Below are 22,529 nucleotides of genomic sequence, written 5' to 3'. Positions count from 1 at the left end.
CATTTCAAACCACAAAGGAATTACACTTCTTTCTTTTATGGTTAGATTTTTTAATCCACTTGATAGGGGAAGAAATATTACTGGTGAAACATCCATAATCTTTGCTGAAACAATATTGGATGTTGTTAATAAAACTGTAGCATTATCAGCTGATAATACTAACTGTAATTTTGGGGACCTGAAAAGAAAAAGTCAATGTTTACACTTCTCTTCAATTCACATTGGGTGAATCAATTTTATTACATGTTTTTATGTAGCATTTATTATTCACACTAATGTACTTACAACAGTGAATTCCATTCCATTTGATGTAAAGAGTATAGTGTGAAAAACATTTAGTTATTTTCATATGTATACTGTCAGGACAGAAAACTGAAGAACTTTTATGACTTTGTGAACCAAGATTATTCAAAGATTTTGGAACACATTACTGGATGGAACTTTTGCATGTAACTGATAGGAAATTAAAAATTTATTCTGTATCCAAATACCAATGCTCCACAAAACTAACAACAGTTTTGAAGATCTTTGTACAGAACTATAGTTGTTTCTTTTATACATGGAATCTTAGTTTTATTTCATGACATCACAAGATTTTAGAGATAATGAGAAAAATATACATGAATCAGTACAAGTTATGAATGATGTTCAAATAAAACTTCAAAGTCATGTGGATGAAAAATTTGTTCCTGTTACTGTTAAGCATTTGTTAAAGCATCTTGAAAAGAAAGGATTAATAACACAGCATAAATTCTTCATTATATCTAATGCTTTTTCAGTCCAGTTCAGCAATTAATTATTTAAAAACTTAATATAAATACACTAATAATCTGAAACTGTGTAATAATCTGGAAATGCTTGCTTCTCAAACAGATCCCAGAGAGGAAAGAAACAGAGATAACAGTTTAGATTTATCGAGAGAAGTACAATAATAAGAGAGACATGACTTTTAGATTAAATTATTTGCTTAAGAAACTTTTTATCTCAACCAAAAAAGTTTCTGGGACAGTTAAATAGGTAATATGATGTTTTCTTGATTCTAATGTGCACCTTTATTTTGGACTGGAAAAGATCTCAAAAATTGGGGTGTACATTAAAATTAAATGAAAAGTTGAATTAATGCAGCCTCTTTTCTCTTCACTCTGCTCAGCAATTTGTGTATATTACATTGTCAATATATACATCGTACTGTACATTATTACAGTTTTAATTTTGGTTTTGGTTTTGGAACAGTTTAGTGATCTTTTGAACTCTAGAAAGCATTCTCACAATCATTGATCATGCAATAATTTTGATTGTGATTCTGTATTGACCCACAAATCTTCAGTATCTGATAATAGTCATAAATGAATATATTTGAGAATGTGGACATCGTAAAGCACTGTAAACATGAAAATAAAATACTTTTCAAAAAATGCATTTATTACTGTTTAAATGCATTGATTTTTGCAGCTATATTTTTGATATAGGGTACACATTGCACTTACAAGCTACTTTTTTCGGGGTTTTGATGTATTGAAAATTGGATGTGCATTAGATTCAATGTTGCATTAGAATCAAGAAAACATGATAAGTAATGTGAGATTTGAATACATGAAAAAAAATAAATAAATAAAGCCATATTACAAGTGGAACTAATTTTTGCTTATCACGTACAGAATTCAATGCAGTGTTGTATGAAAATGAACATATTCTTAAAAACAATCTGATTGTGATTCAGCATTGTTAGTTGTAATTCCTAATGATCGTCTGTAATACTGTGAAAATCTTGATCAAATATTACAGTTGTGATCTAAATAACATCTGCTAATTAACTTTAGAAACAAGTTCATATTCAAATGTATATAAACATCAATTCTTTTGTGTGTCATCTTGTGAGGTTGGCACTGGCAACTTTCATCATTGTCAATGTAATAATTTTAGGAGTCCTCTGACAGATCAAAAATATTTGATCAGCCTAATAAAGTTTATAAAACCTAACTTCTTTTCATTATATACCGTACTCTAAATTCAAAACATGTTACTGTAAATTCAATGTTGCTGTTTAATTGTTTGATATTCAGCAATTGAATCTATAAATTCAATTATTGAATATTAAACAATTATTTATATTAAATTATTTTTATATAAATTTAAATTTATACAAGTTTTCTGAATATTGAATAGTTTTAATTCTGAGAAAAACCAAATCTTATTATATATGTATTTTACTACATAAATTCATTAAATACATATTTATATGCAATTATCTTATAAAATTCTGTTTTATTTTAATTAAATAATGTTATTTAATGTCAATTATTCAAATATATTGATAAATTTCATATTTATCTTTGCTTTGTCAATATAATTTTTAGCAAAGTCATCATTACATTCACTAAATATTTTATGAATCTATATATGGTAAATGTAACAAATAATTCAATTAATTATTATTATTATTATACAATAAAATATTTTAAAATATTTAGTTAATATTCAAAATATTAAATGTAATTTAATCAGAATGTTAATAAGTTATACATTTGGAATACATCATCACTTAAAATAACTAAACCAAAATTATAATGCAATTCTATTAATTATTCCTTGAATTAATAACCCATATCATTTATTTATTGATATTTTATTAATAAAATCCAAAAATTCCAGTTCCAAAAATGTTTTCAATAAAATTTAAGAATTAAATCTATCATGGATAATTCAAAATAATTAAACCTAGTTTTATACCTACACTGCAATATGGATATAGATATAGTTCAAAGTTTTTTGTAATTCTAAATGAAATCTATTTGATGTTTGCACAATTTTTTCACTGTTTCAATTTTGCTTGTTTTTCAGAATAAATAAATCATATTAAGCATAAAAATTAAATAATATTTATATTATTTAAAATTTGTTTTTCCATTTAATATATTTAATTTAAAAATATTCATCATATGTTTAAACTGACAATTGTTAAATTTAATCAAAATCAGTTCTGATATATGAATAAGAGATATATAAAACAACTTCAATAAACAAATTTTAAGGTTGATGAATTACTTTCTGATTTCAACAAATATAATATTTGATTATAAACTGATATACAACCATTTACCATTCTCTTTACAATTATAAAATATAAAATCTAATATAAAACTAAAACTTTAGTACTAATGTAATTAAAAATAATGTTTACTACTAAATTTGAAACTTCAAGATGCAAATATTCAAAACATATTTTGAAAAAATCACACAAAATAAGAAAAATAATAACAAAATACAGTATGAGTTCTCTAGAGAAGTTCAACAAAATCTATATGATAGCAAAAATATGAAATCTACTAGTAACAGGAAAATGCTAGTTCATGTTAGACAAAAAACATGGAAACAAAAGTCTGATAATTAAATACAAATAAATATTTTTTTGTTATGGTGATATAAAACAAAACACAATACAATTAAAGAAACATTAAAAATACAGTAAAACCTTAAAAAGTCAAACTGCATTAACTCAAATCTGTACAGGTTTTGGCTTCAGTATATAGAGCTTTCCATGTAATACAATCTCATTAAGTCAAAATTGCACTTCCTTGAAAACTGCAATTGTAATAAACTACAGTACTAATAATTGGATCTTTAAAATGTAGTAAAATTTTACTGCATTTTAAAGGTCTTAGTTGTATTACTGTGGTCAAAATTACAGTGGTACCTCAGGATACGAAATTAATCCGTTCCGAAACTGAGATCATATCATGAAAATGTCGTAAGGTAAATCATTGTTCCCCATATGATTACATGTAAAACCAAATAATTCGTTCCAACACAAAAAACACACTCAAATTAAAGCTAAGTAATATATTAAAAAAAAATAACTATAGTAAGGAAAACACTGAAAAATGCATTTTGTAGTTGTAAATGTATAAATAACCATAATAGAATAATAATTGATTAAAAAAAATGTAGTTTTATTTGCACTTTACCTTTGAGGATAGACGACGGTGGAGGTGTAAACTGGTGGCGGAAGAGAGGGAGAAGGGAAATGATACTAAAACTTAACTTACATAACATAATGTAACAATAACTTAAAAATAACTTAGAAAAGATTTTAAAAATTAGTGTTGTTTTATATATATTTTTTAAATTTTTTATTCACTGCTTTTTGCTTTCTTTCCTTCACTTCCACCAGCACTTTCACTGGATAGAGATCGCTTGGTAAAATATCTATCCAAAGAGGTTTGGCTTTGCCTACTTTTTAAAATTTTTCTAAAATTACTTAGGCAAATGTCATTACTCTGAGCAGCAATACAGCTAGTGTAAACCTCTTCAGGATGTTTCTTTTCAATAAAATCAGTCACTTTCTGATAATACCTCAAGATTTCCTTTATTGAGTAAGATCCTTCCATAATGAAGCAAACACACGGACTGAGACCAACGAACAGAAGTGAATAAAAAATGGAGCTGCAAACTAATATAACGTCGTATGGTGAGTTTTTGTTCGTATCGTGGAGCAAAAATATGTTCAAATTTCATGTTGTATCCTGAGGTACCACTGTATTAGTAATTTTAACTCAAACATATTTCACTATGTTCCCTCTACTCAGACAGATCTGTGATCTTCCTTTCTTCTTATATTCCGTATGAATGCAGATGATTAAGATAAGAAAACCAGTGTGGCTCCATACAAACACACCACTCCATTACAACATTGCCATCCTTTTACTGAAACACTGTTACCAGCATTCTAATTGGGACATGAGGGAGCACCTTAACAATGCACTCAAAAGCACCATAACTCATAATACAATTTTTAATCACTCTGTGAACAGATTCTTGAGGCTTGATAATAGCTTGATAAGGGGAAATTTATGGGCACAGAAAAATTTGAGAAAATCATATATTAAATTCATTAACTTGAAGCTGGATGTTTTTACCCCTTAAACTTCAACTTAACAAGGTTTTACTATATTAAAAATAAAATAATAAATAAAATTTACCATATAAACTGAATGTGACATACTGTATAATATACATTTTTCTTTTTTCAAGTGCAACATAAACAATAAAATATATTTTATAACATCATTTTTAATGATCACTGTGGTATAATAATTATATGGTTATGTATATATATTTTTTGTGTTACTTTAAATTCATAATATGAAAAAATTACATTTTATAACTTGCATTTTTTTTAAATTATATTTTACTTTGTATGCCATTAAAATAATCAATCTTTCCTTGTAAGTGTGCATACAAATATCATCAAGAACAAAGGCATCTATCAGAAAACATCAGAAACATCAGAAAAATTGTGCCATCACCAAAAATAATTTTTATGAAATATATTATGGTAATAAAATGTCTTTCATTTATTTCATTCAGTTATAAATAACCAATGCCAAACAACTGCCAGATTACATCAGACAATAAAGGATAATCTGGCAATTGTTTGGCATTCATCTAAACACTGGGTTGTTGCATGGGCAAATTTGTTATAAATAATCTGCAATTAAAAGAGCACTAGTCTATTCATTTTCGTTTATACCAAATCATAACAAAAATTTCAACTAATATCACTGAAATATTATTTCAGCTAAATGAATGATATAAATGCTTAGATAATTTATCATTTATAATAAACTGAATCATATATCTACTTACTGTCATATTTAATAAGTACAGTAGAGTCCTGGAAACTTGATATTCCATTAAAATTGTCATGTTGTTCAAAAACAAAAAACAAAACATACATGTAATCTAATTTTTACTTTCATAATTTAACACTAGGATCAGATAAGTTATCACTCTTCACTGGTTACACTCGATAATAGCATCATTTCCATGTATTAACAAAGAATATAACCCTTTTTCCAAGGTGTCACTGCAAAATGCCAAGATGAGAATGTCACTAACTTGTTGCCATTGGACATCCAATATTTAAATTAAAATTTAACTACAAGTAGAAATAGTCACTGTCGGTACATAGTTAATACATATATGAATTTGCACATACAATACCTTTACAAAAATATCACTATTTAGACTGGCATCATTGCTATACTATAAAATTTGCCATTTTAGGCAACTTGTCACTTTCTTAGTCTATACAGTATGGGAAAGGAAGTCACTTAATACTCCTACTACAGAATATAGAATGTACCCAAAGTTAATTTGCTCATATCAGGAACACATCAATCTGTTGAATGCAACTTATATTGATCATATTGAATGAAACTCCAAAACTGTAAATGGGAAGGGGGTCATGTGGCACATCATTTAGGGTCAAGAATAACTGAAATATTTTATTCGCCTCCCTTAAATGGTTACAGAGTTATGCATATTACGTGATATGCTCAATGTATGTTCTTTGGATGCATTCTATATTCTGTAGCAGGGGTGTTAAATGACTTTCTTTCCGCCCTGTATTAAGTTGAGTTTGCAGAACTCTACTGTATCTCTGTTTTCTTATTTATTATATTTATTCTTATTTATTATATTATCTGTATTTTTATTATATTTTCAATAAAATCAGAGTGGCAAAATAGAAAAATAAACTGAAATAGAACATATTCAAACTGTATTTCAATATATATATGTTTCTGTAATTCCTTCATAATAAATATGGTTTGGATGTAATCCTTAAAACAATTTCATTGAAAATATAAAGAGTATGGACAATTTTGTTTTAATTTTGAAAAGATTTAAAAATGATTAAATTATAAACGATATTTGATATTACAGTAGAATCTGCTTATTTTTATTACTTCATCTACAGTAATAACAATAGCCAACTGATAACATTAAACGGAATAAACAAACAAATAAAACTGTAATTAATGAAAATTCTGGTTTTATTGAGTCTGAAATTAAAAATATGTTAAAACAATTAAAAAATATATAATGTGAACAATTAATAATTCATAATATTTCATCAGTATTTAGATCAGGGATGGGCAACCTTTTTCTATGTAAGGGCCGCATTTTGAAACTTTTGAAATGACGCAGACTNATATATTTTTTGTGTTACTTTAAATTCATAATATGAAAAAATTACATTTTATAACTTGCATTTTTTTTAAATTATATTTTACTTTGTATGCCATTAAAATAATCAATCTTTCCTTGTAAGTGTGCATACAAATATCATCAAGAACAAAGGCATCTATCAGAAAACATCAGAAACATCAGAAAAATTGTGCCATCACCAAAAATAATTTTTATGAAATATATTATGGTAATAAAATGTCTTTCATTTATTTCATTCAGTTATAAATAACCAATGCCAAACAACTGCCAGATTACATCAGACAATAAAGGATAATCTGGCAATTGTTTGGCATTCATCTAAACACTGGGTTGTTGCATGGGCAAATTTGTTATAAATAATCTGCAATTAAAAGAGCACTAGTCTATTCATTTTCGTTTATACCAAATCATAACAAAAATTTCAACTAATATCACTGAAATATTATTTCAGCTAAATGAATGATATAAATGCTTAGATAATTTATCATTTATAATAAACTGAATCATATATCTACTTACTGTCATATTTAATAAGTACAGTAGAGTCCTGGAAACTTGATATTCCATTAAAATTGTCATGTTGTTCAAAAACAAAAAACAAAACATACATGTAATCTAATTTTTACTTTCATAATTTAACACTAGGATCAGATAAGTTATCACTCTTCACTGGTTACACTCGATAATAGCATCATTTCCATGTATTAACAAAGAATATAACCCTTTTTCCAAGGTGTCACTGCAAAATGCCAAGATGAGAATGTCACTAACTTGTTGCCATTGGACATCCAATATTTAAATTAAAATTTAACTACAAGTAGAAATAGTCACTGTCGGTACATAGTTAATACATATATGAATTTGCACATACAATACCTTTACAAAAATATCACTATTTAGACTGGCATCATTGCTATACTATAAAATTTGCCATTTTAGGCAACTTGTCACTTTCTTAGTCTATACAGTATGGGAAAGGAAGTCACTTAATACTCCTACTACAGAATATAGAATGTACCCAAAGTTAATTTGCTCATATCAGGAACACATCAATCTGTTGAATGCAACTTATATTGATCATATTGAATGAAACTCCAAAACTGTAAATGGGAAGGGGGTCATGTGGCACATCATTTAGGGTCAAGAATAACTGAAATATTTTATTCGCCTCCCTTAAATGGTTACAGAGTTATGCATATTACGTGATATGCTCAATGTATGTTCTTTGGATGCATTCTATATTCTGTAGCAGGGGTGTTAAATGACTTTCTTTCCGCCCTGTATTAAGTTGAGTTTGCAGAACTCTACTGTATCTCTGTTTTCTTATTTATTATATTTATTCTTATTTATTATATTATCTGTATTTTTATTATATTTTCAATAAAATCAGAGTGGCAAAATAGAAAAATAAACTGAAATAGAACATATTCAAACTGTATTTCAATATATATATGTTTCTGTAATTCCTTCATAATAAATATGGTTTGGATGTAATCCTTAAAACAATTTCATTGAAAATATAAAGAGTATGGACAATTTTGTTTTAATTTTGAAAAGATTTAAAAATGATTAAATTATAAACGATATTTGATATTACAGTAGAATCTGCTTATTTTTATTACTTCATCTACAGTAATAACAATAGCCAACTGATAACATTAAACGGAATAAACAAACAAATAAAACTGTAATTAATGAAAATTCTGGTTTTATTGAGTCTGAAATTAAAAATATGTTAAAACAATTAAAAAATATATAATGTGAACAATTAATAATTCATAATATTTCATCAGTATTTAGATCAGGGATGGGCAACCTTTTTCTATGTAAGGGCCGCATTTTGAAACTTTTGAAATGACGCAGACTGCATAACAGAAAAGAGAAGAAATATGCTAGTAACTCACAATTATTTATTCATATATAATTATAAATTAGCATAGGTATACTTAATTTAGCTTCTGGAACTGATGTAATCATAATATATTGGAAATTATTTGATTAAATATTAGTCACTGCTAGCTTTAAATTAGTTTTGATGTGTCTGTTAGCCGGTTTCTTGTTTTAATTTTTAATAAATTCATTGCAGGAAAAACTATTCACATACAAAAGTTGTAGAAAATAATGTTTGAATTTTTGCTGCATACTTCCTTAAGCTGGGAAATTGATATATTTATTCATATCTTATGCGATGAGGGCCGCAAAAAATATTAATGCAAGCCACGTGATGGCCCTGGGGGCCCATCCCTGATTTAGATGTGGCAATCTATGTATGGTGTAAACTGTTGTATTGTGAGTAAATAACAATTAAAATAATTAAAACTAATAATAATTGCACATCATCAGTCAGATTTTGAAGCTGGTGGTACAAAAAGCTTCTTAAAAATGCCTATTTACCTGAAGATAATGATTACTTATTATTGAAGTTTGGTTATAATTTTCATTATAATCAAACCAACTGGATTCAGAAGTAATAACAAAAAAGAACAAAATACACTAAAGAACATATCGTTTTTTGTTCTTTAATGTATTTTGATGTTCTATTAAGAGAAACATGAGAAAGGCCTCATGGCCAACATGGCCAAAAATATTTCTTCTGAATAAATTTAAGCTGCTAAAAATCAATCATGTTAAGTTCTGTTAAGTTTTTAAAGTGAATTTTAACTTACATGTTTTGAGAGATAATAATTCTAATCATACTTAGTAACTTATAATATCTATAATTACTTAAGCAGATTCTACTGTATTTCACTTATAAAGTACTGATATCAACTGAAATATTTCAAATTAAAGTAATATTAAATAATCAGAATATAAGATTATTAATTTATCATAACTTTATCCATAAAAATTATTTAATTATTTTTTGCTTAAGTTGCATTCTAAAATGGAATAATTTGAAGATTCTGTGACATTATTTAAAATTCTATTTAATTTCATTAACTGTCCACTTCCATATGCTTAATGTTTATTAGAAGTTATTTTATATTACAGGTAACCCCCGTATAACACTGAACGCACGGATAGCACGGATTCGCTCTAACACGGTTCGAGAATTGGTACCATCCCCCGTATAACACGGTACTTTTATAGCACGGATTCACTCTGACATGGTTCGAGAATTGGGTAAAACCCTCGTACAACAGGAAATGTAATAAATTTTTACATACTTAACTAATAATAGTTCACGAAAATAACAATTTTCGTGAACTATTATTAGTACTTAAGTATGTAAATTTTCTCTTCTCGCCTTCTGTCGATACAGGTGGTCCTTCTCGAAACTTGTTTCAATGTTGCCAGATCGCGACGCTTCTGCTTCTGATGTTGCCGAATGTTTTTCCCTTATTCCATACTTGCTTTATTCTTCATAAGTGCTTAGCACCATATAAGGAAATTTATAAAGACCTTTTAACTAGAAGCAAGCAATCTAAAATTACATACATTTTGCAAAAGGTAAAGCATGGATCTGAAGATAATGCAGAAAAATGCTCAGAGGATAAGGATAACTTGCCAAAAAGAAAACGCTCTCGGTTAATTAATAGTGTTTTTAGTGATGACGAAGAAAATATTGTTTAATTTATATTAATATGTATAACTTAAAAAATTTTAATGAAGATATTTATCTTAATTATGAAAATATACTAGCATGTTTTTTAATTTTTGGAACCTTAATTTTTGGAACTCCTTTTCGTATTAGTTCTTTGTTTCGTATAACACGGATTCGCATAACACGGCAATTTTTTGGAACGTAACTACCATGTTATACGGGGGTTACCTGTATTATCAAAAAAATAATTCTATTTTTTATTTAAATCTATAAATGTTAATTACAATGAAGAATTTTAAATAATGTCATGGAATCTTCGAATTATTCCACTTTACAATTAAACTTAACTCCTTCATATTTGGACAGCTTCTAACCTGAATCAGGCCTGTAAATTGGACCAAAAATGTTTTTTCAATGTATTAAGTGAGTGCTAGAAACTTATGAAAAGTGTATTTGTATAATTCAATGACTTTATTTAAAATTTATGATATTTATATTCAAATTTTTGTACTTTTATTTACACTTATAATGTATAGGGTAAATAAAAACTTTATATCATGGATAGACAACCAGACATACTTCAAGAGTTGCACCTAAGTAGTCAACATGGTAAGAGTCAACAACATGACAATGCAACATAATACTGAGATATTCATGGAGCCATGATAATACTACATTTAGTTTATTATCAATCAAATTAAGTTTATTTACTGCATGAATACTGATTTAGTAATTTAGTATTTCTAACATATTTTTCTTATTTTTGAAAGGTTATAGCAATGCTATGTAAACTTTTTATTCAAAATCCCTAAATGGGCTATTGTGTTGCATGAGCTGCACAGTTGTTGTTTGAGAGCTAAACTTTGGCCAAAATTGCTTTATATCATTAACAGTACAGTGTCTTTAATTAAATATTGCCCTGCTATTTTATATTTTTATTATTATACTAATTTAATTTACTTTTCTTTTACAGGTGCACAAATATTATCTTTAAAAGAAAAAAATATGTGGCTAGTTTCCAAAAAAAATTTATGTTCCAATAATCCATTTAAATTTAAAAATTTATAAAAAAAAAATTCAACAAATATTTAAAATTGATATATCTAACAAAATCTATCTATTTAATTAATTGAAAATTTATTTTGAAATATGCTTCTACATGCATTTATACATCTTTGTAAATAGCTCAAATTATATTTTCAAAAATAAATATAATTACATGAAGTAAAATGATGTTATTAAATGCATATAATTTAAGACTGTAAAATCAACACTTTTAAATTCATAAATTAAGCACAATAAAACCATCAAGCAGATTATTCTACATAGTAGCTTCTATCAGTTATCTTCTTGTAAAGAATATTAAACAGCATTTGAATGACTGCTAATTTTTGTGTATGTAGTGAAACTTGTTTTTTCTTATAGGGCTATTTTTTGAATAAATATCCAATGACAAATATTGATTGGATAATTGAAAGATTATTGAGACTAAAAATTCACATACAAAATAACATCTATATAACTGTAATATAAAATATATAATTGGTTATGATAAGCTCATAAAATGTAGAGAATTTTTTTATGCTAATTGCAGTTCATTATACTTAAGGACTAAAAAGGAAGACTATCTTTATAGAAATTTTCTATTTAGTAATACAGTAGAACTATTATCCAAGGTTCTGCATTATCTAAAGTAAATCAGTAAGTGAATACACTACTTATATTATAATTTATAACTTTTCTGTGAATGCACTAAGACCATAAATACTATAGTATTTTTAACCCTCAACTGTATGAGTAAGCAACATTTTTAAAAACTTCATCCTAAGAGCACTAAAAGGTTCTTTTCTTCATTGCCTATGCAAATTAAAACAAGACTCAAAATGAGGGCAGCTGTGGTAAGGGATAAAGCCCAAGTATCCAAGACAGATTGTCCATGAAAATTGATACTGAGATAACTGCTGAACATTGTAGCAAAGAGAGAAACTATTGTAAAATAAAAAATTCTAAGACATTTTTAAAAAAATTTTTAAAAATAATGTGCATTACAAAATGATTTGCACCTTTTATAATTTGACTTCAATGCGAGACAAACCATTTATATTAAATGTAACTATAATTATACACATTTTTATTCTTAAAATTGTACATATTAGCTTACAATAAATCTTGTAAAAAGTGTTTTTCTCATATATGATTAAATTCACTAAGATATAAAAAGAAGCTAAAAAGATACCATATAAATCTTTTATATTTTTAATTTTTAATCTGAAATTGTTGTGACCATCTGTTTTATCCAAGTTTGAGTTTTCTAAAGTAGTATTGATCCATATTATCTTAGTTAATCAAGGTTCTTATATATATACAGATTTTATAAAATCATTAATTACTGTTTATTTTTTATCATACTATTTATTAAGTTCAAAGTTTTAAGCATACTTAAAATATCACTTCAATCTGTTCAAAAAATTATATGATGATATAATATAGAAACTCAGACCTTACTTATTTTTACTAAAGGATTATTGAATAAAAATTTAGTATTTATTTATTATTTTTTAGTTATTTTTTGTTAATATTTGTTAGTTATTAATTTAATTTCAAATTAAAAATATGTCAAAACTGAATGCATTTGAAAGATCCAATTCAATTATACAGTAAACCTCTTTTAAGCTAACTATTAAGAAACAGGAAAATTAAGCATCTCAAGGTATGGTCTTGTCAAAGGAGTAACGAAAATATATGGAGATATGAAGTACTATGTCCAAAAGTAATACATAGTACTAACAGCATATATAGGATTCTAGTGTATAACACTATGCAGGGTACTGTATAGGCAATACAACAAAACTATTTAATAAATGCTATGCTTGATTGATTAATGATATACTACAAGAATATTTATTAATACATCACATGTAATCATGTACACTATACATTAAAATGTACTGCATACAGTTGCAAATGTTTGATTTAAACTAATCTGAAATAGACATTTGTTTTCTCTGTTTTAAGTTTTGATGCCTAAAATGATGCCTTCAAACATTTTTATATTTGGACAAACAAATTCCAAAACTCACCAAAATTCTATCTAAATTTGCTGTCCTCAACTTCCATTTTGCTTATCTCTATTAATGGAAAGATGAAATTTATTGGCCTATGGTATTATTTAGTATAATAAGAATGGATAGAATATAAGAATATACAAATAGGCTAACTTGATGTTAAAAATATTAACAGGAAATTAGTTATATTCACCATAACAGGACTGAATGTAAAAAAATAGACACTGAATTTGATTTAAAAACAAAATTGAGACAAATTTTTAGACCTAATGCAACAGTGAAAACATGTTTAACATTGTACGTTGTACTGTATATACCAATGGTTTCAATTTTATTATCCTATCTATAATAATAAAACTAATCACCTCAAAGAAGGTATTTAACACAAAGGAATTATAAGTACAATAGTCATTGATTGGGTAAAGAGGTTATTGGCTCAAGGAGGATTAGACAAAATGAGTTCTATGGAATAAAAATTTTGTTCTAAGAAAATCTAGTGATCTAAATGGGTGGTCATCTGGAGGATTTCACTATACACATTGTTTGTTTGGAAGAAGAGTGTCACAACTCAAATTTATCATTTTTTTTACTTTTTTTCATGAAACAATTCCAAACTATCTGTATTTTTATATAAAAAACTGCCACAAGTGCACTCACTTGGATGCCAAATTACAGCACAACCTGTGGAAAAAATGTCACAGGTTATGTCATAACATATATAACAATTCCAAAGTAGCTATATATATATATATTAAATATTTTACTTTGGAATTCAATAATTAAGACCACTAAATTTTCATTAAAAAATCCTTTTGGATAAGTTAATAGAGATAAATTTTCATATTAAATCAAAAGAGAATTTTTAACAGGTTGATGCAATTGAAAAAAACATTAATTTATTGTTAGATTCTTTAGAATAATCTTTATACTTCTTCAATAACTTTAAATATATATTATATTTGTGCAATGATATTGGATGAATGTTCCTTAAGTTCTTCCATTTTAATATAATAAAATGTTAGATGCTAATTGATAATTTGTTGAATTACACTAAAGCTATTTTCATGATTAATTGTATTTTTCAACATTTTAAATGTTGAAATGAAATAAAATTATTATAAGTATTCAAAAATTTCTTGTGAACTAATATTATGTTGCAGTGAAATTTAGTTTTAACTTCAGAATAAACTCTTACGCTATCATCAAGGAGGAAAAATTTTCTTCAAATGATTGCTGGATTATATTGGACTATATTAATGCTACTAGTAATAATTAAATATTAAGTAATTTGGTCTAGTGGGTAGCATTAGGTGCCATCTCTTGATAAACTTAATAATTATAACTAAATTAATATTTAATAATTAATTTGGAAAGTTATGGAAGAAAAGAATTGGCCCAAAGCAGGACTCAGGACTTGAACCAACAACTCCCACACACTGTGAGGATACATTGCCAGTTATGCTACCCAGATCTGACTGATCTTTGCTTCCAGAACTAATGATAACATAATTGGCAATGCATGTGCAAAGTATGTGGGAATTGTGAATTTGAGTACTACTTTGGACCAATTCTTTTCTTCCATAACCTTCCAAATTAATTATTAAATATTAATTTAGTTATAATTATTAAATTTATTAAGATTTGGCACCTAACACTTACCTCTATGCCAAATTACTTAACATGTAATTATTAACAGTAGCATTAATAAATCCTGATATAATCCTTCAAGTGTTTGGCACTAATCTTAAAGATCAGGTTAAACAATGTTCATATTTGTACAATTTTATTAATTTATAACGTTGTGGAAATGGTTGAAATTGTGAGAAAGTTTATATCTGAAACATTTCTAATATTACAACTACAATTTTCTAGATTTGTTGCATAAATAATACAAGCTTACTGAAACTAGAAAAGTAAAATTAGTATTATACATATTGAAGTATATTCTTATAAATAATATTTAATTATCATATAATAATTACCATATATAGATACATGCAAAATTCAAATGCTTATATAAACAAAATATCTTAAAAATACTATAGTTTTATACCAAAATATAAATGAATTTTTATAATTGCTGTTGACTAGTAACAGATATAAAAAGAAATTGTAATTAAATGCTTCATAATATTAGATTTTGAATCTTACCTCTAATCGATCCGTGCGAGATACTTTTTGAGATGCAACTAAAGGTGTAGGGACAACACTGAGAGGTGCAGCCATAGCATCAGCAGGGACCATGCCAGGCATCATTGGTGTTGGTGTTAAGTATGGATTAAATGATGTTGTTGCCATTGCTGGTAAATTTGCTAAATATGGATTTGTGCTAGCCTAAAAAATTTTCAACAAATTTTAAACAGTTTTAAATAATTTCAAAGAATAAATTTATATATTTTTTATTAAATTTATATATTCAATAAATTACGAGTTATGCAAATATAAAATAAATATATGATTAAAAACACTTCAAAACAATCTTAATAATTACATTAAATACTTCAATATCTAACATTCTTGGCCATATTTTACTGACCTTCCTCAGGAGAAACAAATTGAATGACAGTGGTTATGCAATTAATAAGGTTTTTTGGAATGTTTTTACTATTAAGCAATGCATTTCTCTGTAGCTGAAAATGTATGATTTTATTAACACTTCTCAATTCATAACATTATGAAATTGCAACATCGTGAAAGCTCAAGAAAAATACTCACTGTAAAATCCATTTAATGCAGTAATATTTCTTTATTCTAACATTTTTGATTGTTTAAGATGATTGAAAATGTTAGAATAAAGAAATGTTACAACATTTAGAAGTGAGTATTTGTATAATTGCAATTTGTATAGGAGTAACAAGATTAACATGAAAGAAAGGCACAAAATTATGAAATTCAGATATTTTCTCAGATATACAAATGATCAGAATTCTGTAGTGATTGAAGACATAGGCAGCACCTGAAGGCATAAAAGCAACTACACCAATGCCTTGTGAGAGTTAACTAACTGCAGAAAGCTGCTTCAGATGCTTGAAATATGCCTACAGTACAAAAACATGAAGTATTCCACCATTTGACCATCATTAAGCAGGACAGAATTATCAAATTGAGAAAAGTCATATTATCACTGTCTATCTTTGCTTGTTGCAGTGGATTCAAGAACAGTCAGGACAATGCTAATGCTATGTAAAAGACAAATTTCAGAGTGCATGAATCAACATATCAGGAGCATGGAAGCATAATTCCTTTATTATTATAAGACTATTGTAAGAAAGCATAGTTTAAATCTGTCCATATAAACAATTAGGTAACATTTGCACAAGACTGGCTTCTAAGCTAGACAATCTTTGAAAACCTATCTTTTATGCTGTGGCACTGCATAAAATATTTCTCTAAACCATCAACACTACATTGATATCTTCAAGGAATGCCTTAGTAGTACAATATTCAACATAAAGATTAAAATTGGCATCATTGATAGACATCCCTTGGACACGTTTCAGGAAATTTGACACCATGGCAATCAGGGCTGTAACAACTGCCCTGATTGCCATGGTGATGGCAATCTGCCCTCCCCACAGACCTCACAGTGTGGGATCTGCAATATTTGGGATGCACAACTAGAAATTTTTAAGCTGGTAATAAAAAATATGTAAAATTTAACATAGAAACCTCTGTAATGAATATATTATTTTGTATATTTCATTACAGTAGCATACCTTAATCTAATACTTTTTACATACAGCTAAGATGTATTTATATGTAGCTAAATAAAACCTGGTTGTTTGGCTATATTTTATGTTAATGGTACAGTACATAACATAGCCATTAACATGTGTTAAGTTAAAAAATTGTTACTGAACATTACAATGCAGGGCTGAAATTTTTAATCATATTTTAATTTAAATTGAAATATGATTAAAAAGGGCATCCGATCCAAGCTTCCTATAACTAGTCTTGATTTTAGTAGTGTCTTGTCCCTATATATCATACTTCTCCTAATAACAATCAAGTCATGCCAGTCATATATCTAACTCCATTCTCAAAAAAATTTTGAATTGAAATCACATGACTTCCAGTCCATATTGCAAGTTCATATATAGTTAAAGCCCGTGGCTCCAAACTAATTATATATGAACTTGCTTTCCATATCTGATCTTGGTTTTCATCTATCTAACTCCATTCTCAAGATTAACAAAAGACAGTCATATAGATGGATGCCAGTAGGAATGTATAGGTCTGCAATTTGAAAATTGCAGCCCAATTAACAAAAGGTTGACTATATACTATAGATTTATAGAAGAGTTTCTAATTGAAAATCTTAAAAAAAAACAAAACAAAAAACAAAACAAAAAAAATTTTTATTGATTATTATTATTAATGTTAATATTTTCTCATGGATCTGCAACACAAAAGAAAAATTTCCTTTCAAAAAATTTACAGGAGCCATACAGTTTTCCATTTTGGTACTAATGGCAATATATCAATTTGATTCTGATTCTATAGTATGATTTCTTTGAAGATGTTCCTGGAGTTGTTTTCTAGCAAAATGATGCATATCTACATAAGCCTTGTGTTTCCACAAGCAGCCTGTATGATTTAGACATCTTGCCATTGCCTGTAGTCTCTTTTGAACTTATTGGCAACTGAACATATATGGAATTTTATCAGTTAATTTCATCAACTATACTGAAAGCTTCTTGTCTCTGACTTGAATATTTTGCATGCATAAATAGATGCTATAATGTATTATACATCTTAAGCAAATGATTGACAAATCTTGTTCATGCTATGAAAGACAACAGTGAATTTTTTTTTTTGCACAGACATTATTAAATAAATGGTCTTGCTTAGCATTTCTTGGGATTAGTTTTTGGTCATTTTGTATATCTCAAACTCTCTGTCTTTCCCGAGAATTTCATAACCCTGTACCTTTTCATTCACGGTAATGCAATTTCAATGTTTAAGTAAATATGAGGTTGTAGTTAGCTCTTCTAAAAACAATATGAAAAGTAAATTCAGATTATTCAATAATTCATAAACTTAAGACAGAGTAGATAGATATGTAAATGATAAAAATAATGTAATACAAGCTTACTGAAACTAGAAAAGTAAAATTAGTATTATACATATTGAAGTATATTCTTATAAATAATATTTAATTATCATATAATAATTACCATATATAGATACATGCAAAATTCAAATGCTTATATAAACAAAATATCTTAAAAATACTATAGTTTTATACCAAAATATAAATGAATTTTTATAATTGCTGTTGACTAGTAACAGATATAAAAAGAAATTGTAATTAAATGCTTCATAATATTAGATTTTGAATCTTACCTCTAATCGATCCGTGCGAGATACTTTTTGAGATGCAACTAAAGGTGTAGGGACAACACTGAGAGGTGCAGCCATAGCATCAGCAGGGACCATGCCAGGCATCATTGGTGTTGGTGTTAAGTATGGATTAAATGATGTNAAATGATTTTATTACTTGTCAAACAAATACAAATATGAAAAAGATAAATATTCAAATTTAATGGAGTTTTTCAAATATATAATAAAAAATATTAATCTAAATACAATAAACAAATATCACATTCCTTTAAAAATTTGCAACTATTATTTTAACAAATAATAAAAGTTCATAACAAGAAATTACAAAAAAAGAAAATTTTATATTTAACTCTGTTTTCCTAAAAATGACTATTGTATTTTAACACTTGAAATATACATTTCTGAAAAGGAAACTGGGATTGTTCTGGTTTCAAAAATTATTGTTCCAATTTTAAACTTTGAGATACTAAAATCCTATAATGAAACTCCATTACAATTTAATAGCTAATTTTTATTAAAATGTACAAATATTTTCACTGTTACAGTAGCTAAAAATACTTACTTATCAAGTATTAAGTATCAGAGAATCATAGTTCAATAGCATAATAGTTAAAGAAATACATAGCATTTTTATTTAATTTTGTACTTTACAATTGGAGTTAAAAGTTAAATAATAATAAATTTTTTAAAAATAGACAATAATTATACACTAGATGGTTGTAATTCAATTGATCATAACCAAAATTATCTATGATGGTATCTTTAAATATTATATAATCTACATTTACTTTAATTTACCTTTTACTTTTTAATTATTGACTATTGTATTTTTGTGCATATAACTTACAGGTTAGCTGTCTTTAAAAAGATAATTCAAAAGAGGTTGTGAATTTTGCAATATAGTGGATTATATGTTGATTTTAAAACACAATTACAAACTAATGTATGGATTAATGGCTGCTCCACAGGCATGGAGTATATGCTGGTGTGGATAATGCAAATATTTTATTTTTATTCTAGCAATTTTCTGTGTAGTATATGCCATTATGAATTATATGCATAAAATTACAGTACTCGTAATGTATGTACAATTATTTTAAACAAATTTATTTATGATTTATGAACATTCTTAATAGAATTTTAAAATTACAAATCATTTCTGCCATTTATGCTATTATGTTATTCCCGTTATCATCATTATTACTAGATATCTATTTTATCAGTCAAGACATAACAAAGTTACACTGTTGCTTTTAATCAATTAAATTAGTAATAGACAAGTAAAAGTTATTTTGTTTTGGAATGTGGAGATATCTACATTTTCTGAAACAAAAATAATTTGGCATTTTGACTGGAACTGAAATGACACACAGCAAATACAATAAATAAAATTTGAATGAATTTCTACATTTTCAATAGAGAGAATTATATTTTATATATAACTTTATATTTTATTAAAAGAAAAAGTGATCCCTGACTAATTTTGGTATTTTCTGGGTATCCAACTGAAAAATAACTACAGTGTAACCCTATTTATCCAGCTCAAACAGGACCAGGACCAATCTGGATAATCTGGGAAATTCGTTAAAGACATAAATAACACAGTACAGATGTACATTATATTTTATTTATTGCACACTATTTTTTTTTCAACAATATTAACAGTTTAAAGCAAAAGACATACATCAGTTTGTTGTTTTCTATCAGCTGGTGTAGTATATGTACACAGTACATAAGTTTCCTAACCATTTGTGTGGGGTAGAACTTCTCTTTATGACCTTGAAAAGGTCAGAGTTATATAATAATATACTATCACAGCACATCGGGTTGTATATAATACAATAAATCTGACTTACTGAAACTATAACCGATGCGTATCACTCTTTTTCTTTCACAAATCAAACGTTTTCATAACCCCTTCTGGGTTCTTCATCAGGATAACAGCTGGATCGAATAGCGATTTCAAAAAATTTGAATGAATCCGAACTTGTATCGTTCCATTTGCTTCTGGTTCTTCATCAGGATAACAGCTGGATCGAATAGCGATTTCAAAAAATTTGAATGAATCCGAACTTGTATCGTTCCATTCGCTTCTGAAGCGAATGGAACGATACAAGTTCGGATTCATTCAAATTTTTTGAAATCGCTATTCGATCCAGCTGTTATCCTGATGAAGAACCCAGAAGGGGTTATGAAAACGTTTGATTTGTGAAAGAAAACGAGTGATACGCATCGGTTATAGGTTCAGTAAGTCAGATTTATTGTATTATAAGGTCAGAGTTCTTCTTCACTTTTTCAAGGTCAAATAGTGATTATGCTTAGCACTCCATAGGAAAACCAAAGGACTAATTTGAACCAAGTAATTGTGATATGCTGTACTGCATTTACTTTTATTACCAGATCTTCGGTTATAAAGTTGCAGGTGTTCAAAATTGGCATTGAGCCAAGAGAAAACAGTATTCTTACAGCTGCAACATTATATTCAAGTAAGAATGCCCTACTTACAAGTTAGTTTTTTGATTTTTTTGCATATATAGGTTTTCCGTATGTCTGTGTTACTTATTCTGGATAAACCGGAGATCCAGATTAATGGGATCTGGATAAATGGGGTTCCACTATAGTTCAAAGATAGGAAACAAAAGAAGTTGTCAATAAAAATGTTTCCATTTTCTTAACATGGCTATCAATATACTTATAAAATTTAAAATAAAAATGCACAAAGTTTATTTAAAATTAATACATGGTTTTCTCACAAAAATAAAAATTGAAAGTACTTTTTTTAGATATGAAACATATACGGTACAATATATCTGATATCTGCTTGAGTTAAAACTCTTACATTATGACCAATTCATACAATATTGTGAGGACCCGAACAGGGGTCGATTGAGAGGTCCGAATTATGGGTGTCGATTTAAAATAAAAAGCTCCTTTTCAGACGCTAAGGAAACGGATTAGGTGTCTCAATTAAACAATGCAATTGTTTTTTTTCGTAAATTTGTTAAACAACGGAAACGGATAAATTCGAGGAAAATGCGACGAGAGAGAGGAATCATATTCAGTCGCAACGTTGACCTCTCCCGCGCCCTTCATTAGGTTTCAAATTGTCACCAGGTGACTATGAGAGACCAATGGAGAGGCGACGACGGTTAAGAAATCTATAAAACCGTGCGACTCGAGGAAAAAAGGTTCCTGGTTCATAGCGCTCCTCTCCTGGAATTTTGTGCTCCTGTTATTCTACAGCAAAGGCTAGTTCGACGTCCCAGGCTTCGTTTTGGCTAGCCCGTCCCTTCAAGACCCGCCCAGGTGCTCCGAGTCATTGGAGATCATCAATGAGAGTTGTGCTGTGCGCCCCGGGGCCATCGCTCTCCGCTTCACTTACGCTGGACGAACCTAAACGACTATCTGGACATTTGGACTTTTATCTTTGGAAAGGATTCGTTTCCCACCTTTGAATAGGCATTACGCCTCGTTATAAGACATTGTAAGAAAATTTATATATTTAATAAACGGGTTAAAAATGGTAAACCTGTCTCAAAGAGTCATTCTGCGCCCACAAGACAGAA

General features: G+C 27.6%; 1 protein-coding gene across 6 annotated transcripts in view; it reads right to left on the bottom strand.

Moving 5' to 3' along the window:
* Window positions 1-22,529, bottom strand: part of LOC111627986 (muscleblind-like protein 1) — a 198,943-nt gene that overhangs the window by 108,381 nt on the left and 68,033 nt on the right. For all 6 annotated transcript variants that reach the window (XR_002757099.1, XM_023371691.1, XM_023371692.1 and 3 more), the window contains exon 3: window positions 15,772-15,954. Coding sequence is in view for 5 of the 6 variants with exons in the window: in XM_023371691.1 (XP_023227459.1) it covers window positions 15,772-15,954 (183 nt within the window). In the remaining variant the exon portion in view is untranslated. The remainder of the gene's footprint in view (window positions 1-15,771; window positions 15,955-22,529) is intronic.

This window comes from Centruroides sculpturatus, unplaced genomic scaffold (genome assembly GCF_000671375.1).
Source record: "Centruroides sculpturatus isolate CEXI.00-Female unplaced genomic scaffold, Cexi_2.0 scaffold487, whole genome shotgun sequence".
Lineage (NCBI taxonomy): Eukaryota > Metazoa > Arthropoda > Arachnida > Scorpiones > Buthidae > Centruroides > Centruroides sculpturatus.
The sequence above is the reverse complement of the archived record's forward strand: the minus strand, read 5'-3'. Positions and strand labels throughout refer to the sequence as shown.